This window comes from Eumetopias jubatus, unplaced genomic scaffold (assembly GCF_037043125.1).
Source record: "Eumetopias jubatus isolate StellerSeaLion01/CBP00866 unplaced genomic scaffold, mEumJub1_p1.0 scaffold_12, whole genome shotgun sequence".
NCBI classification, from domain to species: domain Eukaryota; kingdom Metazoa; phylum Chordata; class Mammalia; order Carnivora; family Otariidae; genus Eumetopias; species Eumetopias jubatus.
The window spans coordinates 54,823,814-54,846,568 of NW_028274818.1; the positions used below are offsets into that span (position 1 = coordinate 54,823,814).

The 22,755-nt window shown below is 39.6% G+C and overlaps 1 protein-coding gene across 3 annotated transcripts in view; it reads right to left on the reverse strand.

The window, feature by feature from the left end:
• The window catches only part of DNM3 (dynamin 3), a 575,404-nt gene extending 556,728 nt beyond the window's left edge, over positions 1-18,676 (reverse strand). For all 3 annotated transcript variants that reach the window (XM_028123031.1, XM_028123033.1, XM_028123032.1), the window contains exon 1: positions 18,381-18,676. In XM_028123031.1, the coding sequence (XP_027978832.1) occupies positions 18,381-18,541 (161 nt within the window). In that variant the 5' untranslated portion in view covers positions 18,542-18,676. The remainder of the gene's footprint in view (positions 1-18,380) is intronic.
• Between the last annotated feature and the right edge of the window lie 4,079 nt (positions 18,677-22,755).

A 22,755-nucleotide genomic window follows, 5' to 3' on the forward strand; every position in this document is an offset into this window, starting at 1 on the left:
AATGGGGGAGACTGAAGAAAATGCTGGGAGCAGAATATCAAGAGTATGGATTTGGGCATGTTAAGAGCCTGCAAGATATCCAGATGGCTGGATATGAGAGTCTGGAGCAAAGGGGAGAGTTTAGCTAAAGATATTAATTAGTAGTTGTATTTTGTTGATATTTAAAACTTTAAGATTGTACAGCAAAAACTATAAAACATCAATGAAAGAAATTTAAAAAGACCTAAATAAATGGAAAGACATCCTATATTCATGAATTAGAAGACTTCTAATTGTTGAAATGATAATATATCCCAAATCAACCTGCAGATTCCATACAATCTCTATAAAAACTCCCTAATTCCAAAACTTACTACACTACTCAAAACAGTGCAGTACTGGCATAAGGATAGACATATAGTTCAGTAGAAATAAACTATTACAGGGGCGGCAGGGTGGCTCAGTCATTAAACGTTCAACTCTTGATTTTGGCTTAGGTCATGATCCCAGGGTTGTGAAGTCAAGCCCAAGACAAACTCTGCACTGGGCATGGAGTCTGCTTGAGATTTTCTCTCTCTCCCTCTGCCTCCCACCTCTAAAAACAAAACAAAATAGGAAAAAACTATTACATTTATGGTCAGTTGATTTTTTTTTTTTTTTTTTTTTTTTTTAGAGAGAGAGTGTGAACATGACCTGGGGGTGGAGGGAGGGGAAAAGGCAGAGGGAGAGGGAGAGAGAGAATCTTAAGCAGGCTTAAGCCCAGCACAGAGCCCAATGCAGGGCTCAATCTCATGACCCTGGGATCATGACCTGAGCTAAAATCAAGAGTTGGACACTTAACCAACTGAGCCACCCAGGCACCCCTACGGTCAGCTGATTTTTGACAAGAGTGCCAAGACAATTCAATGGGGGAAAGAGTGACCTTTTCAACAAATGGTACTAAGACAACAGGATATCCACATGCAAAAGAATTTGGACCCCTACCTCAAACCATATACACAACTCACTCAAAATGGATCAAAGACCTAAATCTAAGAACTAAAACTATAAAACTCTTAGAAGAAAGCACAGTGTAAATTTTGGTGACTTTAGATTCAACAGTGGTTTCTTAGCTATGATACCAAAAGTACAAGCAACAAAAAGAAAGATAAATTGGGATTCATCAAAATTGAAAACTTTTGTGCATTTTCAATGGGCACTAGTAAGAACATGAAAAAATGATCCAGAGAATAGGAGAAATTTTTTGCAAAGCATATATCTGATAAAGGAATAGTGTCCAGAATATATATGGAACTCTTATAACTCAACAATAAAAACATAAATTACCCAATTTAAAAATGGGCAAAGGATTTGAATAGACATTTCTCTAACATTTCATGAACAGAGGATGCCTTTCCATCTACTTAGGTCTTCTTTAATTTCTTTCAATGATGTTTTGGAGTTTTTGCTATACAATCATAAAGTTTTAAATGTCAATGAAATACTGACAACTACTAATTAACATCTTTAGTTAAACTCTCTGTGTTCCACATTATAAAAAAAAAAGAAACAAGTAAATTTAACAATTCATTTTAATTTAACCCAGTCTCTCCAAAATATAAATATTTCAATATGTAATCAATACAAAAAATTAATGAGACAATTACATTCTTCTTTTCATACCAAGGCTTTGAAATTTGGTGTGTATTTTTCATTTATAGCACATCTCTACTTAGAAGCTTAATTTTCATCAGAAATACCTGATCCATATTTAATGTTATAAACATATAGCTGAAAAAGTATTAGAACATACTTAAAAGTTTTCCAATGACTGAATCAATTATGCTCTTAAATTTAAGTTCAAAATATCATAAAGTTGAAAATTCAGTTTCTCAGTAGCAGCCACATGGGGTTGTGACTACAATCTTAAACAGCACTTACCTAGAGTAATCTTTTTTAGATATAAAGAGTATGTCACTATCCTGATTAAAATCCTTCCTTCAGTTCCTTTGCAGTCCAGGCAAATTTAAACTATTTTTACACCAACAAAGTCTACCTAAACTCCCTTCTGCTGCTTTTCCTTGCCATAATTCCCCCTAGCTCAACTTACCTTAAATTCCTTCAACACACAGAGCTCTTTGACACCTCAGAGACTTAACACATACTATTCCTTCGGCATGGAATGCTTTTTCCTCGCTCTTCCCATACCTAATTCCTTTTCCTTCAGCTGAAATATCACATGACCAGACAGGCTTCCTTGATCAACCTATAAATAATGTCCCTCTCTGTCATGCACTAGCACTGTGTCATGGTCATTTCTGTCATGGCATCTATACTAAGTTATAATTATACACTTTTTATTTGCTTGTTGTTGATCTTTTCACTATACCACATGCTCTTCGATGACTGGGAGTATGCTTGTTCACTTATTAATGCCTTTCTGCTGCCTAACACAGTGCCTGGCACACACAGTGTTCAATAAACAACATCATATGCTGCAGATAAATCAGTATGACAGAGGTTGAAACCTCTCTATTGTATTTGTTGACTCATTCACCCAATATTTATTCAAAAGTTCCTATGTGCCAAAACTGAACCAGGCTCTGCCCTCAAGAAGCTCAGAATTTAATGACAGTAGATAAATAATTTAATACAATGTAATAAGTATAACATCAGAAAACTACTCACAGTTATGATGACTAGAAGAGGGACAAGTAACTTGGGAAAGATGAGAAAGCGGAAGGTAACTGAGGTACCCAAGAGAAGAGGCGACAGGAAACTTGAGTTAAAGATAACAGGAGTGGGGCGCCTGGGTGGCTCAGTTGGTTAAGCGACTGCCTTCAGCTCAGGTCATGATCCTGGAGTCCCGGGATCGAGTCCCACATCGGGCTCCCTGCTCAGCAGGGAGTCTGCTTCTCCTTCTGACCCTCTTCCCTCTCGTGCTCTCTATCTCTCATTCTCTCTCTCTCAAATAAATAAATAAATAAATAAATAAATAAATAAATAAATCTTAAAAAAAAAAGATAATAGGAGCTAGCCTGGTGAAGGATCACATTGTTCCTTAAAAAGGGACTCATGTGAAATAGGCAAAGAAATGTGAAACAGCATGGTGAATGTGTGCAGGGCATGAAAAGCAGCTGGATCCAAGCATAACAGATAACCTGGAGAGGCTGGGTCATTGCAGGGCCTTTTATGCCATGCCAAGAACCTTGGATTTTATGTGGTTGACATTAAGACCTGAAGAGTTTTCACCAAGATAGTGACATCATTTAATTTTAATTCCATATCAATCATGCTATGGCTGTGTGGAAGCTAGGTTGGAGGGTTACAGATGGCAAAAGCATAAAGTCCATTGCTATAGTCCAGAAGATGAACGATGCCAACCTGAACCCAGTGGTTGTAGGAATTAAGCATAGGTGATCAATTTCAGAAATACTTAGTAAAATAAGCTGTTTAAAAATCATCAGTGACCTTGGCAAGGGCAGTTTCAGTATGCTGATGGGAATGGAAGATACATTTCTATTTTTTTTAACTTTATTTTATTATGTTATGTTAATCACCATACATTACATCATTAGTTTTGGAAGATACATTTCATTCCTTATCCACAGCTGCAGAAATCACAGGAATTGTGGAAGTGGTAATTACAAGCTCCCAAATCTGGTTGCTTATTAGGAGCACCAGGAGAACTTCTGAAAAATACAGATTTTGCTGGCTTAACTCCAGACCCACTGAATCAGTCACCATGAGTCAAGCCCAGGAACCCTTATTCTGATAAGTCCCTTTAGTAAATCTTACACAGATATCCACATATTTGCCTTGGGAGATGCTGGGATGGACCAGTCTTTCAAGTATATTTAAACCTTGTAATTCAAATCTATTTGATTCCTGGGTTCAGAAAGTAAGAGTTCAGAAAGTAAAGGCTGTGAAGATAAGGAAGGAGCTAAGCCAACAGCAGAAAAGGGCAGAGGTTAAAATGGGAGAATCCTAAGTAGATTTATAGCATTAAGACAATGGATAGAGAAGTAAAGGTGAGAGAAGGGATAACTAAAAAACTAAGGCACATGGGCTAAGAACATTAGTTTATCAAGCTAAGAGCATTAGTCCATCAAACACAGTCAATTTTAACTCATAAGTATAAAATATAAATCTCTTGAGGTGCCTGGCTGGCTCAGTCAGTGGAGAATGCAACTCTTGATCTCAGGGTTGTGAGTTTAAGCCCCATGTAGGGTGTAGAGATTACTTAAAAATACAATCTTAAATATATATATCTTACTAAAAGTGAGTGTGATCTTTCATTCCCAGTCATAACCCATCTGAAGTCGGGTCAACAATTTAATTAGTGAAGACTCAATAAAAATTAAGTACCTAAGACAGAAATGTATAAGATACTGTGGGGAATACCAGTAAGGAATTTGCAGTGTGCCTCGGGGACCAAAAACTAATGTAAATCAGAACCTTGAAGTGCCCAACAGCATGCAACCAACCCTAAAGTCATCAAGAGGTCAGAGAAGGCTACAATCTGGCCTCTGACCTCTGCCTCTGGCCCTATCTCAACTTATCAAATTCTTCCTCTCTAATGCTCATTTCAAACCCTACCTCTTTCATGAAATCTTTCCTGGACTCTCCAAAGAGATGTGCCATTTTCTTTTAATCATCCAGAACACTCTGTAATTCTAAAGGCACCCAAATTCTGTCTAAACTTCCATCCCCAGTAATAAACACAGAACTGTTGCTATGTGATAGACACTGTCCTAAGTGTTTCACATGTATTAACTAATTTAATCCTCACAGCTACTCTATGAGATAGGTCCTACTATTACCCCATTGTACAGAGGAGGCAGCCAAGGCACCAAGAGGTTCAGTGATTTCCTAAGATAACAGAACTATGTAAGTGGCAAAGTTAGGATGTGAATGCAGGCAGTCTAGCCCCAGAGACTGCATGTTCTTCAGTGCAACCCTTCACGAGTTCTGAAGTACTCTCTATGTTAGTCTACATTAGATTCTGTTGAGGGCAAATACTTTTTAATTGCCTTTTCATCCCAAAGAAAGCAAATATGTGTTGATTGCTGGAACTCCTTCTGGTCACAAAAGATCATGCTCTGCCCAGCCATGCTCGTTCCTATGTAATCAGAAATGACCACTTTATAACAGAAAAGATGAGAAAAGTGAGAAGAAAACACACTGCAGAGGAGTGTAAAACACAAGTTACATAGGTAAAATGGTTTGAAAATCACATAGAGATTTGAAAAGGTGGGTGGTAACTGCAAGTTCCTGTGGACAGTGACATGAAAGTTGTGTGCTGGAAAATTAATCTGAGAGCAGCAATACTGGCATGGAACAGATGAATGAGAAACAGGAAATGGGAGAGCAAGATGCTGTCAAGAGTTCTCCAGGTGGAGGGGAGGACCTGGACTAGAATGTTCTGAATAAGGAAATTCCAATATGTATTAGATTTAGGAAGAGGATTTTAGAAATGAAAAAGACAGATTTTTTTCAAGAGTTTTTAGGCTAGTACAACACCACTGAAAAAAGGTGGATTGTTAAAGGAGATTTTAAAATCAAGCTGTTATTTCCACTTTTTTAAAGATTTTATTTGTTTATTAGACAGAGAGAGAGAGAGAGAACGCAAGCAGGGGGAGCGGCAGGCAGAGGGAGAAGCAGGCTCCCCGCTGAGCAGGGAGCCCGATGTGGGGCTCAATCCCAGGACCCTGGAATCATGACCTGAGCCAAAGGCAGATGCCCAACCGACTGAGCCACCCAGTCACCCCCACGCTGTTATTCCATTTTTTTCAAAGAATAATATAATTTATCACTAAAACAATTTTATTCATAGCTGCTTCATGGAACTAGCCACTCTGTGAGGGATTCCAGTTTTTTTTACATCCACAACTATTTTTTGAAGGCCTAGAAAGGTTGGACCCTGGGAGGTCTTAACCCTTTTATATGTCTGACACTTTTTATCTACTTAGAAATAGTCTATAGAAAACATACATTTTTTTGAAAGCCAGGTTGCTCTCTGACACCCAGCAAGCTAAATCATAGACTTTAAGTTATAAAGGAACTTCAAAGTCCTTTTGCTCAACCTACCTCCCATCTACACCTTGCCAAGGAGCCAGTCAGTCTTTAATCCCTGGCCTCTATCCTTCCGGGGATGGAATACTTACTGCTTTACAGGGACTCATTCCATTTCTTAACTCTTCTGTTGAGCAGTCTCCCTTAACATTAAGTTTAAATCTGTCTACCTGTAACTTTTACCCATTTGTTCTGTGTCTTCTAGGGACATACAGTCAATCTAATCCCTCTCCAATTAACAGCTCCTCAAATATTTGGAGACAACATCATGACACCACCAACTACTTTCTAACAAATGCCTCACATTAGAATCGTTAGCCTGGTTACCCTAATAATAACAGCACAGTGCATATCAACCCTTGTACCCTACTGGGTCACCAAGTTCTTTGAAGGAGCTGTTCTATACAAAGAGCCTCACATAGTTTCTGGCATATAGTAGACTCTCAAAACTATGACTGTAAACGACTCAGTGAATGAATAAATCCATCTGCAAATAGAATTTTCAAACATATTCTTTCTCAACTGGTTTTATCATCTACCTACAACCAAACAAGTTTATTAAATTCTCTCTGTCCTCAAAAATCAAATAAATGTCATATGAAGAAAATATAAACCCAGAAATAATCTGGCAGGTATTCAGGTAAATGAAACATCTTAACAAGTAAGAAACCATGATGGGGGAGACAATTTTTATCATCTTTTTGAAATGTCTGAGTTTTTAACATATTACCTATTCTTTTTTTCGATTAAAACATAGTTAATTTAACAAAATAAAAATAATAAAATTATCTCGATTTTAGGTCACCTAGTAAAATAGTATGGTATAGTGTGAATTGTGCCTTCTATAATAAAAAGATCTGTCCTACCACACAAATATAGAATCATCAAATAAATGACCAGAAATAATATTAGACTTAATCTAGTCCAGACGCATTCAACAATTTTGAGAACAACTATAGTAAGAAATAAATTTCATACTGCCACATGATATATATATACAAATACATGACTAATACAAAAGTTTCCCAATAATGTATGGTACTTATCATTACTACTTGGGATGTACTCTGATATTTTTTAAAAATTGTCACAACCCATTAAATTGATATCATGCCCTGCTAATAAGTCATACCCACAGTTTGAAAAACACTGATCTAGTCCAACACCAATTTATTGGTAAAGAAGGTACAATTCAGCTTGGATAAGTGGCATATACAGAATCACACTGCAAATTCATACAGCATTAAATGAAAATGAGAAATGAAATGCAGCTCCTGACTTCATGGAAGCTGCAAAGAGTTGGGCAGACAGACGAGGCAACCAATTATGCAGTAAGATCCCTGTGCAGGAAGGTATGAACAAGGACCCGAGGAGGGGCCTCTAAATCAGATAGGAAGAGCTGAGGAAGACCAGCAGGGTGATGGATATACTGGACTAACCCCAGCTCTCATTGCTTTCACCCATGGTGCCTCAGCTTACCTGAGGTAATCCTTTAACATCCATCTCAAACTAAATAACTCATCAATACTCCTAATTCCCTCAGCAATTAAGAGTTCATCTGTTTTTTCTTCCTATCTCCCTGCAATATAGTAGACACTCACACTCACACTAAGCAAGACTTCCTCCTTCCCATTCCTGCTCTTGTTCTTGAAGTAAGAGACTCATAATCCTTCTACCATTTCCCTTCTCCAACAACTTAGAAAAAAATCCCTGAGGAAAATATAATATTCATAGTAGATAAATCAAATCAAGTATTCCCCCCCCACAGTTTCACATGTTTTTTGTTAGGATTAAGTAAACAGACCATGTAAAGTTTCTTAAATTGAATCCACAAGGACTGCAATCAGTATTCATAAAGTTATATTGGTATTTCTAGATGAAAATGCAAAAATCTCACCACACAATGGTTGCTGTCCAGGAAGGAGCATTCAGAATCGTAATGCTAGGATCCATGAAAATAGACTGCGGTCCTTTTCCCCTCTTTTAAATATATGAAAAGGATGAATCTCAGTTTTATTAACCAGAAAACAGAAAAACACACACACACACAGATCTCTAAGGTTCCTCTGGATAAGACACCCAAAGCTATTCTTACACAGATGTTCTGAGGCATACCTAGTAACACAAAGATAATGTCATTCCAAATGGAACGAGTTAACTAGCTCGAAGCTGAAATTGGTTAGTAAGCTGTGAGAATGTCAATCAAGTAAGAATATGAGTTTTTCCACTGAAAATAGTCACTGGATATTACTTCAACTTCTACTATACAAATTGCAGTACTTCTCTAAGGTCTAATAACACTAGACACAACTATTTCTCTGCCTTACCTCCTGATCCCATGGCTATAGATCTTTTCTGTTCCTTGGGCTTAGCTCATACTCTTACTCAGTAGTCCTTCTTCTCCAGTTGGACTCCAATGTTTTTCCTACTCCTACCCCCATCTTTGCCTATAATTTCATCTAATATTTCCAAAAGCTACAGATATGCTATGAATGTTTTACTCCGTATCATCGAATCAAATACTTTCCTTAAAATTTATTCTCTGGGAAAACGAAGGAAAATTTCAGCAAAATTCATTTTAATTCTACTATTGCAATGTTATTAATTCTATTGCATTCATTATCTCTAATATCACCATTTAAACCCTAGCATGTCACTTAACTTTTTCTAGCTCTATCTTCCTCTTTTCTGAATTGAAGTTAATAAAACAAGCCTTTACTCTCCTTTCAGGGATATTGTAAGGACTAATAAAAGAATAAATGGAAAAGTGCTTTGGAACTCTTGGGAGAAAAGAACACACAAACTGGATATAGGTCATTTTACGCTGTTTAACGAAAAAAATACACTACGATAATGCTAAATGTGGGCAATACTTTCTCTAAAGAAGGCCCATAAATACTTTAAGTGATTAAGATCTAAAAGTTAGTATTTTGATGCAGCTGTAATTTTCCAACATGCACAAAACAGAGAATTTACAAATATGCATTAGTATCTATCATCTCTCCTAAATTTATTTTTGTTTTTAAAAATATTCAGAAAACCTCCAGTCTAGATAAAAGACTTAGACTAGTAGCCATTAAATGGGTTTTAGTACCAATTCCAATGTGAGGAGGGGTTTCCCAAACCAACAAGCAGTGCTCTGGACACTAGCTGGGTGTCATACAATTCAACTCAAACCTGACACCATACCCAGAGATAGCATCAGATTCCAAAGGCTGAGGACTCAGTCTCACAAGGCTGTACCCCAACACCTCAAATGCCAATCTAAACCTCCTTGGGTTCAATTAATTTGCTAGAGTGGCCCATAGGACTCAGAGAAACATTTAACTTACTAGATTACCAGTTTATCATAAAAGGATATAACTCAGGAACAACCAGATGGAAGAGATGCATAGGGCAAGGTATGGGAAAATGACAAGGTGCTTCCATGCCCTCTCCAGGTGATCCAGACTCCCTAAATGTCCATGTGTTCAACAACTCAGGAGCTCTCTGAACCCAGTCCTTTGGGTTTTTATGGAGGCTTCATTACATAGCTATGACTGATTAAATCATTGGCTATTTGCAACTGATTCAACCTCAAACCTGTCTCCTCTCCCAGGAAATTGGGGGATAGGACTGAAAATTCCAATCCCCTAATCATAGGGTAAGCTCCACTGACAAGCAGCCCCCATCCTGAGGTGTTTTCCAAGTCACCTCATTAACATAACAAAAAGACACCTTGCTCACTGGCAACACAGGCAATTCCAAGGGTTTTGTGAGCTGTAAGACAAGAACCATGGATGAAAACCAAATAAATACGAGAAATATACTTTGGTCATATGAAAAAAAAATTTAAAAAGGGGGGGTACCTGGGTGGCTCAGTCAGTTGAGCATCTGACTCTTGATTTTGGCTCAGGTCATGATCTCAAGGTTGAGAGATAAAAAACCCCACACTGGGCTCCACACTCAGCAGAGTCTGCTTGTCCCTCTCCTTCTGCTCCTCCCCCCCAAATAAATAAATAAATAAAATCTTAAAATTAAAAAAAGAAATATATTTTGATCATATGAATGATCAAAAATATATTTTTCTTATAAATCATCATATCACAGTCATCATTCACTGAGTGCATATTATGGGCCATACATTATACATTATCTTACTTAGAACTCACACGCACATAAAAAAATAAAGTCTGTATTACTATGTCTATACTGCGGATGAGGAAATTAAGTCCCAGGGAGGTTCAGTGCCTTGCTGAGGAGCATGTTACTAACAAGAGTCAGAAGTGGGACTGAAACACCAGTGAGCAAAGCCTGCACTCTCTTACCAGGATATGATGAGTCCTTTTCAAATATTGGCTTTTTGAGATTGAAGAAAAAAATACCATAAATAAGATTAGTTACCCACCAAGTTACTAATTTAAATGGATTTGTCTTTTCAATTCCAAGCCACTGAAACAATAGACAATGAGGTCCTTCAGAAGCCCTACCCACTTCTAATAAGTATGTATGTGTTATTCATGGGTATATCATGACCTTGAAGCAGTGGGATAGGAAAATGAGACCTGTCACAAAAGAGCACTGAGGCACACAGTTTAAACTTCTAGAAATAGAGGCCTTTCAGCAGGGATGTCAGAGAAAAACAAAATCTAAACCTGTCCTGTACCATTCACATAATTCATGGATCAAATATATCCTCCTTCTCCTCAACAACTATCTTGCCTTTCTAATCAATTAACATTAAGGATTTAACACAATATTAATGCTTGTTGAAATTAATTATTAAAATAATTTCTATGATATCAATGGGCTTCACTCTAAGAATACAAACAAAAAAGTAAAATATGAAACAGGCAAAATTGAAGGGGAGAATTCGCTACCCAATACTTATCTTTTATTTTACCAAAAAGTTCACTCGTTTCTTAAAATAGCAACCTTTCCAGATTTATATTATTTACTTATCCTCAACTTTTCAGAAGCTTTCCTTGGTTTTAAGCAAGGTCTATCAGTGACCATCCCAGGCACAACGTTCTAGATATGCCCATCTGATGGGAAAACATTAATAATGTGTGAAAACATCCACTATTTCATTTAATCTCTCCCTGGGCCTGTTTCCTAAAAGTCACAAATATACTAATGTATATTATCTCAGCCAAATTACCTGGTCTAAGTCTAAATCTGACAAAAATCCTGCTCCCTGTTTCCTTCTACTGTTGTGTACCGGGGCATGGGAGGGTGAATTATCACTGCGGGTCTGCTATCAAGTAAAGTAATGGAGGGAAAGATCAAGGAGGAGGAAAGACTGGTCCAGTGGAAAGGAATGGGAAGAGGAGGAGGCAGAGTGAGGGTAAGAGGGAGGCACTTTAAAACAGTAAGATGATGACCTGAACAGGGCTCCCAGTTCTGAACACCAAGTTCCAAACTCAACTCTGATTCTGTTTCCGACCTTGGGCAAATCTCTTGGTTTCTCTGTATCCTAATGTAGATCCAGGAAGTTAGCAAAGAAATGAAGACAGAAGAAAGTTTCTTACAGAACCCAGTGAGATGCCTGTCCTTGCTACTGATAAAAGCAAAGCTAAGCTACCTAAGACAAAACAAAAACAAAAACAAAACAAAACACCAACTTGGTATTAATAAACCCTCTAGGGGCACCTGGGTGGCTCAGTCGTTAAGCGTCTGCCTTCGGCTCAGGCGTGGTCCCAGGGTCCTGGGATGGAGCCCTGCATCGGGCTCTCTGCTCCGCGGGAAGCCTGCTTCTCCCTCTCCCACTCCCTCTGCTTGTGTTCCTGCTCTCGCTATCTCTCTCTCTGTCAAATAAATAAATAAAATCTTTTTAAAAAATAAATAAATAAACCCTCTAATTTGCCAGAACAATGTTTAACTCACGAAATGCAAATCGTTTAGTGTCAACTCTCTTCCTTTACCCTCCCCCACTTCTAAACAATATCAACACATTCCACTCTCAGGTTTGCCTTTATTTATTTATGTATTTTTTTTAAAGATTTTATTCATTTATTTGACAGAGAGACACACTGAGAGAGGGAACACAAGCAGGGGGAGTGGGAGAGGAAGAAGCTGGCTCCCCACGGAGCAGGGAGCCCGATGTGGGACTCGACCCCAGGGTCCTGGAATCATGACCTGAGCCAAAGGCAGCCGCTTAACAACTGAGCCACCCAGGCGCCCCTCAGGTTTGCGTTTAGAACATTTTCCCTGACATTTTGTCTTCGATTTACTTCATTACTTTAACTAAATGCCTTATTCTAAAAAATAAAAAAAATAACAATAAAAAGAATAGAATTCCACTCCCTTCAGCATTAGCGCCTTAGAGGTCCTTTTTTATAAAGCAGTTGGCCTAATCCAACCCACTCTCGCTTAGCCTTCACTGCATCCAGTTATATTTTTAATCTCTCCAACCTTTTTTCTTTCCTCCTACTCTTCTCTCAGGCCCTCTCCAGTACATAGTATCTCTTCATGATAAAGTGATAGTCTAAATTAAATGCTTTGTTGTGGAGTCAGACACTGAGACACAGATAACCACCTCCCCACTTTGACATCGATACTTCAGTACATGCAGCCTTGAGTTAAAATGATACCAGCTGCCAAATGACACTGGAAACTCATATACCGTCTACTTTCCTCTTATATCCCAATTCAATTTCAGAATTGTGGGTTTTCAAGGTTTTTTTCTCTTTTTTGTAAAAATAAATTGACATAGTATAAATTATTTTGTCCCAGTTTGCATTATACCCAACTGCATTTATTTTACAAAACCACTTGAAAGTTGAGATCTCATACCTTATGTTGTCAGTTCTCTTTTTATACATACATCAGCTTCTGGGCATTCATACTTCCTACTATATTCTTACCCAGCATACTCAGAACTCAATAAATACATGCTCATTGACTTGATTTGCTCATATTTCTCAAGAGTACCAACAGGAGTCATATCCAAGGCTAAACCTCAGCTTGGCCACTTACGAGCCATGTGACCCTCCACAAATTACTCCTCTCTAACCCTGAGTTTCTTCCCCTATTGACATGGGGATGTGAAAACAGGTAAAGTAAGGAAAGCATGGAAAGTATATTAACAGTGCCCATGCTAGCAACCCAGTAAGGCTACACAAACACTGACCTCCTTCTTCCTTCCACTTTATATAAATGTGTTTAGTATTATATAATCCATTGGGATTTTTAAATTAATGCTGAGGGGCACCTGGGTGGCTCAGCATTAAGCATCTGATTCCTGATTTCAGCTCAGGTCACGACCTCAGGGTTGTGGGATTCTTTCTCTCCCTTTGGCCCTACCCCCTCTCTAAAAAGAATGTTTTTAATTAATTAATTAATCAATTAATGCTGAGAGTGGGAGAAATTACAAAGCAGACTTAGAGGTAGGCAAAACTTTGGCCATACAGGAAAAAAAAAAATGGATTCTTCTATACAGTACATTAGTTCAGGGCTCTCTCCACTTGGCTCTGGTGGGAGAGAAAAAAAATCATCTATTTCCTTCAGCTGCTTATAGTACCCTCAATATCAAATAAATTATATTAATAAGTAAACCATCATAATTTAATTCCATTTACTAGCCCTAATAAAAGGTACTACTACCTAAGAAAAACACCTAATATACTAAATGTAGATAACCTAATAATCTCTAGCATAATAGCATAGCTAACTATTAACTTTCCATTCCTCAAAAGTTCTGGATGACTGCCTATCCAAATTGATTCTTAAAGAAGTTAATCAAGTGCATTTTTTGATATCTGTTAATCAAAAGTAAATTTCAAAACAGAGATATCCTATCCAGGACAGTTTACCTGGTTGTATTGCTTCGCAGATACTATTAATAAAAAAGAATTAAGTTGATTGTGGTACTTAAATCCTACCAACTGTAGATTTGTGAAAACCTGAAGTACATTATGTATGTTGATTCAGCAAAAATATCTTTGTAATTTCAGGTTTTAACAATTCATCGCTGGATGAAAAAAAGTTCATGTGTCTGATTCTTTATTTAAATGGACTCTTGGGAAACATAAAGCACAATTTTCAAAAATTATCACAACTTAATTGTTAGCATCCATTTACCTAATAATTTTAACACCTGGAAGGCATTTGTTGAAAAATATTCACTAATTCAGGTGCTTTGATGTTTAAAATATTTTCCCTCAATACAAACCTATTTCTGAATTAAGAAGTTTTACTAATATGAATGCTTCTATGCCTAATCTCATTTGCAGTTGGAGAACTCTTCCCTCCTCAATTTTTAACTACTCTCCTGAAATCAGTCAAAGGACTTAAGAATAGTGTCTATCTAAGCCATATAAATGCCTTACGGATTTTTTTTTTTTAATTATCTGGTTATGTCCATTGCAACAACAGCATCAAATGGCTATTAAGGTTCTCTCTCAAAAAAACTTTAATTAGATAATCAACATATCTGTCTTTCAAACATCATAATTAAATAAATATACATTTGACATTTCCACATTGAAATGCACTCCCTCAACATAGTCACTTTTAAAAAAGTCTTTTTTTTAAGTCTTTTTTTAATCATTAATCACAAAACCTACTCTACTTGTACAAAATTAAAAGTCTATTTACCACTCAGACTAGAATAAAATAATGTGGAATTCTCTGCCTATATAACTAGCATTGAAGAACTAATGTTTTTAACAAGTATATCATTACAAAACATTTGCACATTAGCAACTAGTACAGTTTTCATTTAACACCTCCATAAACAAGTTATATGTACTCTAAACACATACTTAAATAAACAACCCGATTACATGCTGGAGCTCCCTTCAAGAATGTCTAATATAGTAAAGTACCTATCTTTTAACTAATATTGTTTCTGCCTAAGGGGTTGCCTCAAATCTGTGAAATGAGGCGAGGTAGACAAAAATTAATATGAATAATACTATTAATATGGCAGCTTCTTGTTCATTTAGGTGGTGCTTTTAAGTGTTATCAAAGAAAGAAGTTAAAAGTATTTATCAGAGGATTTGGTAAATCTAAGTATGGAGGGAGCAATATGGCACAGAGGTTTTATAGTATAGGTATAGAGCCCAGACAGGTTGGATCCTAGCTCCACTGTTTTTATGTTAAATTAAATTAGCCATCAGCAAGTTACTCAAACTCTCTAAAACTCAATTCCTTCTTCCGTAAAATGAAACTCGTACGAGTACCTTCCTTTGTGAGGTTTTATGAGTATTAAATGAGATTACCCATGTAAAAGCCTTTAGAATACACCTGATGCATAGCAAGCTCTCAATAAATGTTAACCACTATCATCATCATCTCACTGCACTGTAAAAAAAAAAATGGATATGAAAGTAGTTGAGTAAATTCAGTTCTTCCATACACAAACCAGACAAATGGGCAGACCCCCACACCAGATAATGAACCCCTATATTCACACCATGGGTCTCAGCTTCTACTCATTAGACCTTACGCTGCCTCTCACTGCCAGTCTATATCTCATCTGAACAACCAAAAGAACAATCTGGTTACTCACACTATATTACATTAATATGTAAATTCATCACTTCAGAAAGAAAATCACAAACAAGTAGTTCATTCACGACTCATTTTATTCATAACAATCTCAAACTTGTCACTCCAAAATTGGATTTTACAGCTAGTTAAATGAAGTAAACACATTCACAACCAAATTCATTCAGTGGTATCAAAAAAAAGTCAATATATATCTGAGAGAAGAAAATAGTCCATTAAGTACGGATTGTTAAATATTGAGGAAAATGCATCATTATTTTGAAGAGAACAAGCTTAAATGAGAGCAAACACAATTCACACAAGCAATGACCCCTTGTTTTATGACTACATTCGATAACTGCACATACGCCAGAGTCTTAAAATGAAAACAACTACATGTAAAAGAAGAAAGTTTCATCCTTAAAGGAAAGGACCTTACCTTTATTGCAAAATTGCTGGATAACAAAAAGATAAAAGGTTATAGTGGAATATGAGTAGTTTTTTTCTGCCTAGGACCAATCTCCTTTCAAAATTGAGAACTCCTTTTTCCCTAAGGTTGGTTTATAATTAGAAATTAGATTCCTCAATAATTCAATGACAGAAACCTTTATTAAAGTCAAATGACCTTTTTAATTAATTTTTTTCCTAATATATAAGCTCTGCAAGGCAAGTGTCATCTCCACAGATAATAAAGCCTTTATATATTTATTAAATGAGTTTTGCCCTCTATGTTCATCCTTTGATTTGATATTTTAACAGTAATTAATTATTGGTAAAACTTTTTTAAAAAGTATAACAAAATACTAACGTATTTTGCTAAATGCTCTGATTTGTATAATGCTTATAATGTCCCTATTTTTCATTCTATCATAAAAACATTTAAGCTAAAATAATTTACTCTTCCATATCTCTTTTTTTGAAATTCTCATTTTAAACGACGATAGCTAGTGAGGGGAAATGTATACAATTTTATTATAGCATTAAGAAGTGTGTCGGGACAGAATTGAGATACGTGCCTAAAATTGACATTAGGTTCAAAAGCTCTTGACACAAACAATGCATTTATAATACGGCCCATCCAAGTAAATATATGAAAGATGCATAAAAACATGGTAATGGCATTTGAATTACTATTTTAATCTTTAAGTATTTGTTTAAAAAATAAAAGTAGTTAAATGACTATTAGGGTACCATGTTAAATGTCCTGGAGTTTGAAAATTCAAAAATACATTGTCCTCAAGCCTCACTTTCCCTATGGATCCCACTCTAAACTTAGTGAATTTCATTGACAATAAATCCAAAAAAGTAAAACCCTTATTAAGTTATATGACTGCCCCATGTATGTTTGAAATCACATTCATCCATCACTTCACCATTAGTCTAAGACGACATATGTAAAATGTTTTACCATCACTTTCTCATCACTCAAAATGGTAAAACAGAAGTGATTAAGAGACAGGCAAAGATACCAGCCAACTGTCAGCAATTTTACTTTTTTATTAGGATTCTAAGCTTTTCTAGTTCATACAAGGAAAAAAAGAAGACTATCAGAGCATCAACTGAGAAAGAAGAATATGCACTTTATAGACACTAACATTCCCAAAGGAGCTGTGGGAATATCGAAATTTTACACACGACCAAACACTAACAAAAAAAGAAAAAAAGGAACAGGAACCTTCTGAATCTAAAATCACTTAACCAGCCAAATAAAAAGAGTAAAGTACAATCTCTGGATTGTCCCCACTCCGGCCCACTGTCTTACTGCCGTACATTTCTACCTGGTTTACTATAGGAAACAGATTTCAGCTTTCGTAATGCTTTTAAACGGGCTTTTCTTGGCAAATGTCTGCACTCCTCAGGCGAGGCCGTTAAGGTAACTTAATCCCTCACGAATTGCTCAGGGGAAAGAAATGCTGATTCTCAATTCAAAAAAATTAATCCTTTCGCTTTTTCTGTGTTAAGAGTCACGATGAAACCCATAACTATAATTTAGATTCAGTATTTTATCTTGAAGACTCGCAGGACAGATGAGAACGTAGGGAACGGAAGATGATGCTGGGGGAGGGGGCGCAGAGAGAGTGCGAGAAAGATGCTGGTCAATTCCGAGATGATGCAGGAATGACATGGCATCTGGGCAACACAAGTCCACGTTCACCCCACTCAGAGTCTGTGCCTCCGTTTCTCTGACATAAGCCTGGAGCTGTGAATAGGTGCACACGCGAACACACCACCTTTTATTCTTCGACTCTTAGGGAGAATGGTGGGGAAGCGTGGCTGGATGAAGCTTCACCACAACAAACGGTTTCTTTCTCCTCGCACCCCGCCTCTCCTGCTAGGGGCAAGGGACGACTGTCTCGAACAGTAGACAGCTGAGCGGAGCCGAGAACCGGGGCGAGAAGGACAGCATCTCCGTGGGGGGCGGGGGGGATAAAACCCCAAAGCCTCACAGAGAGCCTTGGGGAGGCTGACAGGAAAAGGAGGGGGATGTAGAGCCGGGAAAACAGAGGAGACGGGGACGGGGAAGCTCCCGGGCGCGCTACGCATCCAGGCTCCCCGAGGCTGGCGCGCCGGGCGGGGGGGAAGTCGATCCCGGGCGGACCCCCTCCCCCGACTCCCCAACCGGAGGACGGAGAGGAAATGGCTTTGTATCGCAGGATGAAAGACAGCCAGGAGGGCCACCAGGCGCGGGGGGCGGGGGGGGGGGGAGACGGAGGATGCCCGGAGCCGGGACGACCCCGCCCGCCCCACGGACACCGCCGCTCTGCCCTCCATTCTGCCTCAGCCCCCTGTAGGTCCTCCGGCTCCCGCCGCCCGGGCGCGCTCCAACGGCCCCGAGCGGGGTCGCCAGCCCCGCCCCCCGCGCCCTGAGCTCTCACCTGCCCACGAAGTTCTCGAGCACCGAGCTCTTGCCCGCGCTCTGGCCGCCCACCACGGCGATCTGCGGCAGCTCCAGCAGGCAGCTCTGTCCCAGCGCCGAGAAGGCGTCCTGCAGACGGTTCACCAGCGGGATCAGCTCCTCCATCTCCCGGTTTCCCATCCTGCCAGCGTCGCCGGCCGCCCGCTGGTCCCTGCTCTCCTCTGTGACCTGGCTGGGGAGCCGAGGCCGCGCCGCCCTTGTCGCCCCTGCCGCGCTGGGTGCTGTCAGCCGGTTCCAGCGCAGACGTTGGAACCCGCCGCCAGCCAGCCGCTCGGCTCCTGACAGCTAACGGCTCGCAGCGCGCCTGCGCGGGCGGGAGGGGCGTGGCCTGGTTCCTAGGCCGCCCCATCCGCGCCCCGCCTGGCTGCAATTCCGCGCGAGGGTTCCCAACCCGACACCTCGGCCCGGCGCGCACGCAGTGCCTCCCAGCTGCAGCCAGATGCCACGACCTCTGTCTCCTGCTACCAAGGCTCAGACGCACAGTTACACCGCTTGGCCAGGGAATCAGCCTCAGCTACAAAGCCAAAGACCAGTGGCAAGCCCTGATAACCACTCAGCCCCGTCACCAGCAGTAGCAGTCGTACCTCCGTCGCCGCCAGTCACTTCCTAAAAGCAAATCTCATGTTCTCACGCCCTACTTCAGAACCCAGCTCTTCTCAAGGTGGCCGGCCTGTGGAGTCTAAATTCTTCCATCTGATATCCACTTCGGGACCTGCGTAGTTTGACCCTACCTAATTATTCAACTCTAATGATTCCATCTCCCAGCCCCGTCGAAGCAAAGGTGGAGCTTGTCGTGCTTACACCGCACCACTCCCTCTCTTCACTCTACCACACTCATTCGGGCCTTTGCGACTCCTCATGCCATTTCTCCTGCCCATCTATCTCCTCCTCTAGGGTCTCTCAAAGAGCGTATACTCTGCACACGTTCTGTTAAATGTAGCAAATTGAGACGTGCCTGGGCCTCGGGTCCTGTGCCTGCTGTTGGAGACACAAAGATAAGTGGTCGTGCTTGCTCAGCCTCCTTTGAGGGTTCCTCTTTTTTTTTAATTTTATTATGTTAATCACCATACATTACATCATTAGTTTTTGATGTAGTGTTCCATGATTCATTGTTGGAGTGTAACACCCAGTGCTCCATTCAATACCTGCCCTCTTTAATACCCATCACCAGACTAACCCATCCCCCATTCCCCCTCCCCTCTAGAACCCTCAGTTGGTTTCTCAGAGTCCATAGTTAGAGGGTTCCTCTTTACAAATAGATACACATGCTCTCCTGGATTTAATTCATGGGCCTTTCCCTATCTCACACTTTATACTCTACCCGAGGATTTTGCCCTGGGTTTAATTCCACATACTGACTAGCGACTACAGAAATCTAAATTGCTAGCCCACCTCTCTCCCCTTTACCATAGACTGAACTCCAACTGGTCCTGGACCTCACTATCTGAATGTCCCACAAGTACCTTTGACTTAACTTATTCAAAACTGAAATCATCTTTTCTAATCTCAGCATTTAATCCTATAAAGTTCCCTTTAACCCTAATAAGACTTATGTAAAAAATGTCCAAATGACCAAAACACTAAGAATAACCCAAATGTCCATCAAAAGATGAATGAATGAGCAAGTACGGTCTGGGCATACTTCTAAGCAACAAAAAGGAGTGAACGTTTGATACAGCAATAACATAGTTCAATCTCAGATACATTATGTTGAGCGAAAGACACCAAAGAGTACATATTGTATGCTTCCATTTATAAGAAGTTGTGGAATAGGCAAAATTATCTATGTTGATAGAAATCAGAGTACTGGTTGCTTTGAGGTGTAGGGACTGACTGCGAGAGGCGCCAGAGATCTTTGTAAAGTGATGGAAATGTTCTATATCTTGATTTAGATATGAGTATACATTCGTGGACTCATCGAACTAAACATTTAAGATCTGTGCATTTCACTGTAAATTGTATCTCAACTTTTTTAAAAAGCAAAAGAGCAAGACAGACCTGAATGCATCATCTCCTCCACTGAAGTGTATCCCTAGTAGGATATCTGCCTAACATACTTTTCCAGGAATCACCCCTCCATCCACCACACGGTTGTAGTCAGAGTAGTCATGAAGAGAGAAGGGCAGGAAGAGCAACTAACCGTGCCCTCCAGCATGCTTCCAACAAGAAGCCTGCCCAGTCCCAATCCAGGACCTGGAAGTCATTCTACTCCTTTTCTCTCTCTCTCCCTCATCCCCTACATCAAGTTGGAACACAAATTATGCCCATTCTACCTCCATAGAACCCACCTCATCCTCTTCATCTTTGCTGCCAGTGCCTCATTTATAACTATCATTTGTTAACTACCTTCTTGTACGCTTCCCATATATACATACCCTGAATAGATCTTCATTGTTGCGTTTGGCACATTGCATTGAATCTCCGATTTACATGTCTCTTTCTTCCACTAATGTGATAGGCAAAATAATGTCCCCCTACCAATGATGTCCACATTTAAACCTCCAGAAACTGTGAATATGTTACCTGACATGGCAAATGGAACTTTGCAGATGTGATTAAACTAAGGACCTTGTGATGGGGAGATTATGCTGGATTGTCCAGATGGGCCCAGACTAATCACATGGATCCTGAAGAACAGAAAGCCTTACCTGGCTCTTTCAGAGGGAGATGTGACTATGGAAGAATGGTCACAGAGACCCAACTTTGCTGGCTTTAAGATGGAGAAAGAGGGGGCCAGAAACCAAGAAATGCTGACTGCCTCTAGAAGCTGGAAAAGTCAAGGAAACAGATTCTCCCTAGAGCCTCTAAAAGGAACACAGCTCTGCTGACTCCTTGATTTTAGCTCAGTGAGATCTGTGTCAGACTTCTAACCTATAGAGCTGTCAGATAATAAATTTGTGTCGTTTTAAGCCACTAAGATTGTACTAATTCATTACAGCAGCCATAGAAAGCAAATACAACTAATGATAAGCTCCTTGAGGGCAAGATCCGTCTTTGTGATTTTCAATGCCTAGCACAGTGCTTAGCACCTAAGGACACCATAGTCAATGGGGGATAGACATAAACAAACTATCACAGCACAATGTAATAAGGGCTCTGATCCAACGGTGATATGGACTGACCTGTGTCTCCTCAAAATTCATATGTTGAAGCCCTCAATGTGGCTGTATTTAGAATAAGGTTAAATGAGGTCATAAGGATGGAGCACTGATCCAGTAGGACTAATGTCCTTAGAAAAGCTTGCTCTGTCTCTGCCATGTGGGGACAAAGGGAGAAGCCAGCCATCTGCAAGCCAAGGAAAGAGTCCTTACCAGGAACCGAATCAGTCAGCACCTTAATGTTGGACTTCCCAGCCTCCAGAATTTTGAGGAAATAAACTTCTGTTGTTTAAGCCAACCAGTCTATGATATCTTGTTATAGAGGCCTGAGCAGACTCAGACGCCACGTTTTTTTAAAGGAAAAAAGGGAAAACAAGATGGGACTCAGGGAGTAACAATTCCATCTGGGGAGGCCTTGATGATCTGTCTTGCACTCTGCTCTGTGCTGTGAGGAATACAAAAAACTCAGAAGCCCTTGCCCTGAGTATCCCACATTCTAATGTAAAAGACAATGTTACCATGCATTAGACAGAGAATGTACAATCATTATATAAATTTGCATTTCATGTGCACTGAAGCCATGCATGTCATATCTATTCTCCAGAACTTCTTCAAATCAGTCCCACCCACCTACTTCAAGAAACCAACCTGAACTACTTTTGCTAATTGATTTCCTTCTTTACTTCACATTTCCAGAGTCAGTTCTGCAATAACATGGAACCAGGAGGAATTTAATACACTCAACACGCTTTTCACATAAATTAATCTAAATAAAACAAATAGCAAAGAAAACGAAAACTCAAAGGGGAAAATCTAAGGGGAATTTTTGACACAAAGACTATCTATACCTTTGAGGGTGGGTGTAAAGCTGAAGAGGGGAGCCTGGTCAGCCACCCCTGCTTCCTGACTGCATCACATGGTCACCTCAGCCCTGCTCCAGCACCAAGTGATGAATACAAATTCCTGTTCTCTAACACACTTGTTTCCACGCCACAAGACAGAAGATTCCTAAAGGTTAAGGGCCGTTTTCAGGTGTGGCTCCCTATCTAAGAAGTTAACTTTTCTTTTGTTTTGTTTTGTTGTTTTTGTTTTCAAAGATTTTATTCATTTTTTTGTCAGAGAGAGAGAGAGAGCACAAGCAGGGGGAGCTGTAGGCAGAGGGAGAAGCAGGCTCCCCACCAAGCAAGGAGCCCGATGTGGGACTCCATCCTAGGACCCTGCGCGACCATGACCTGA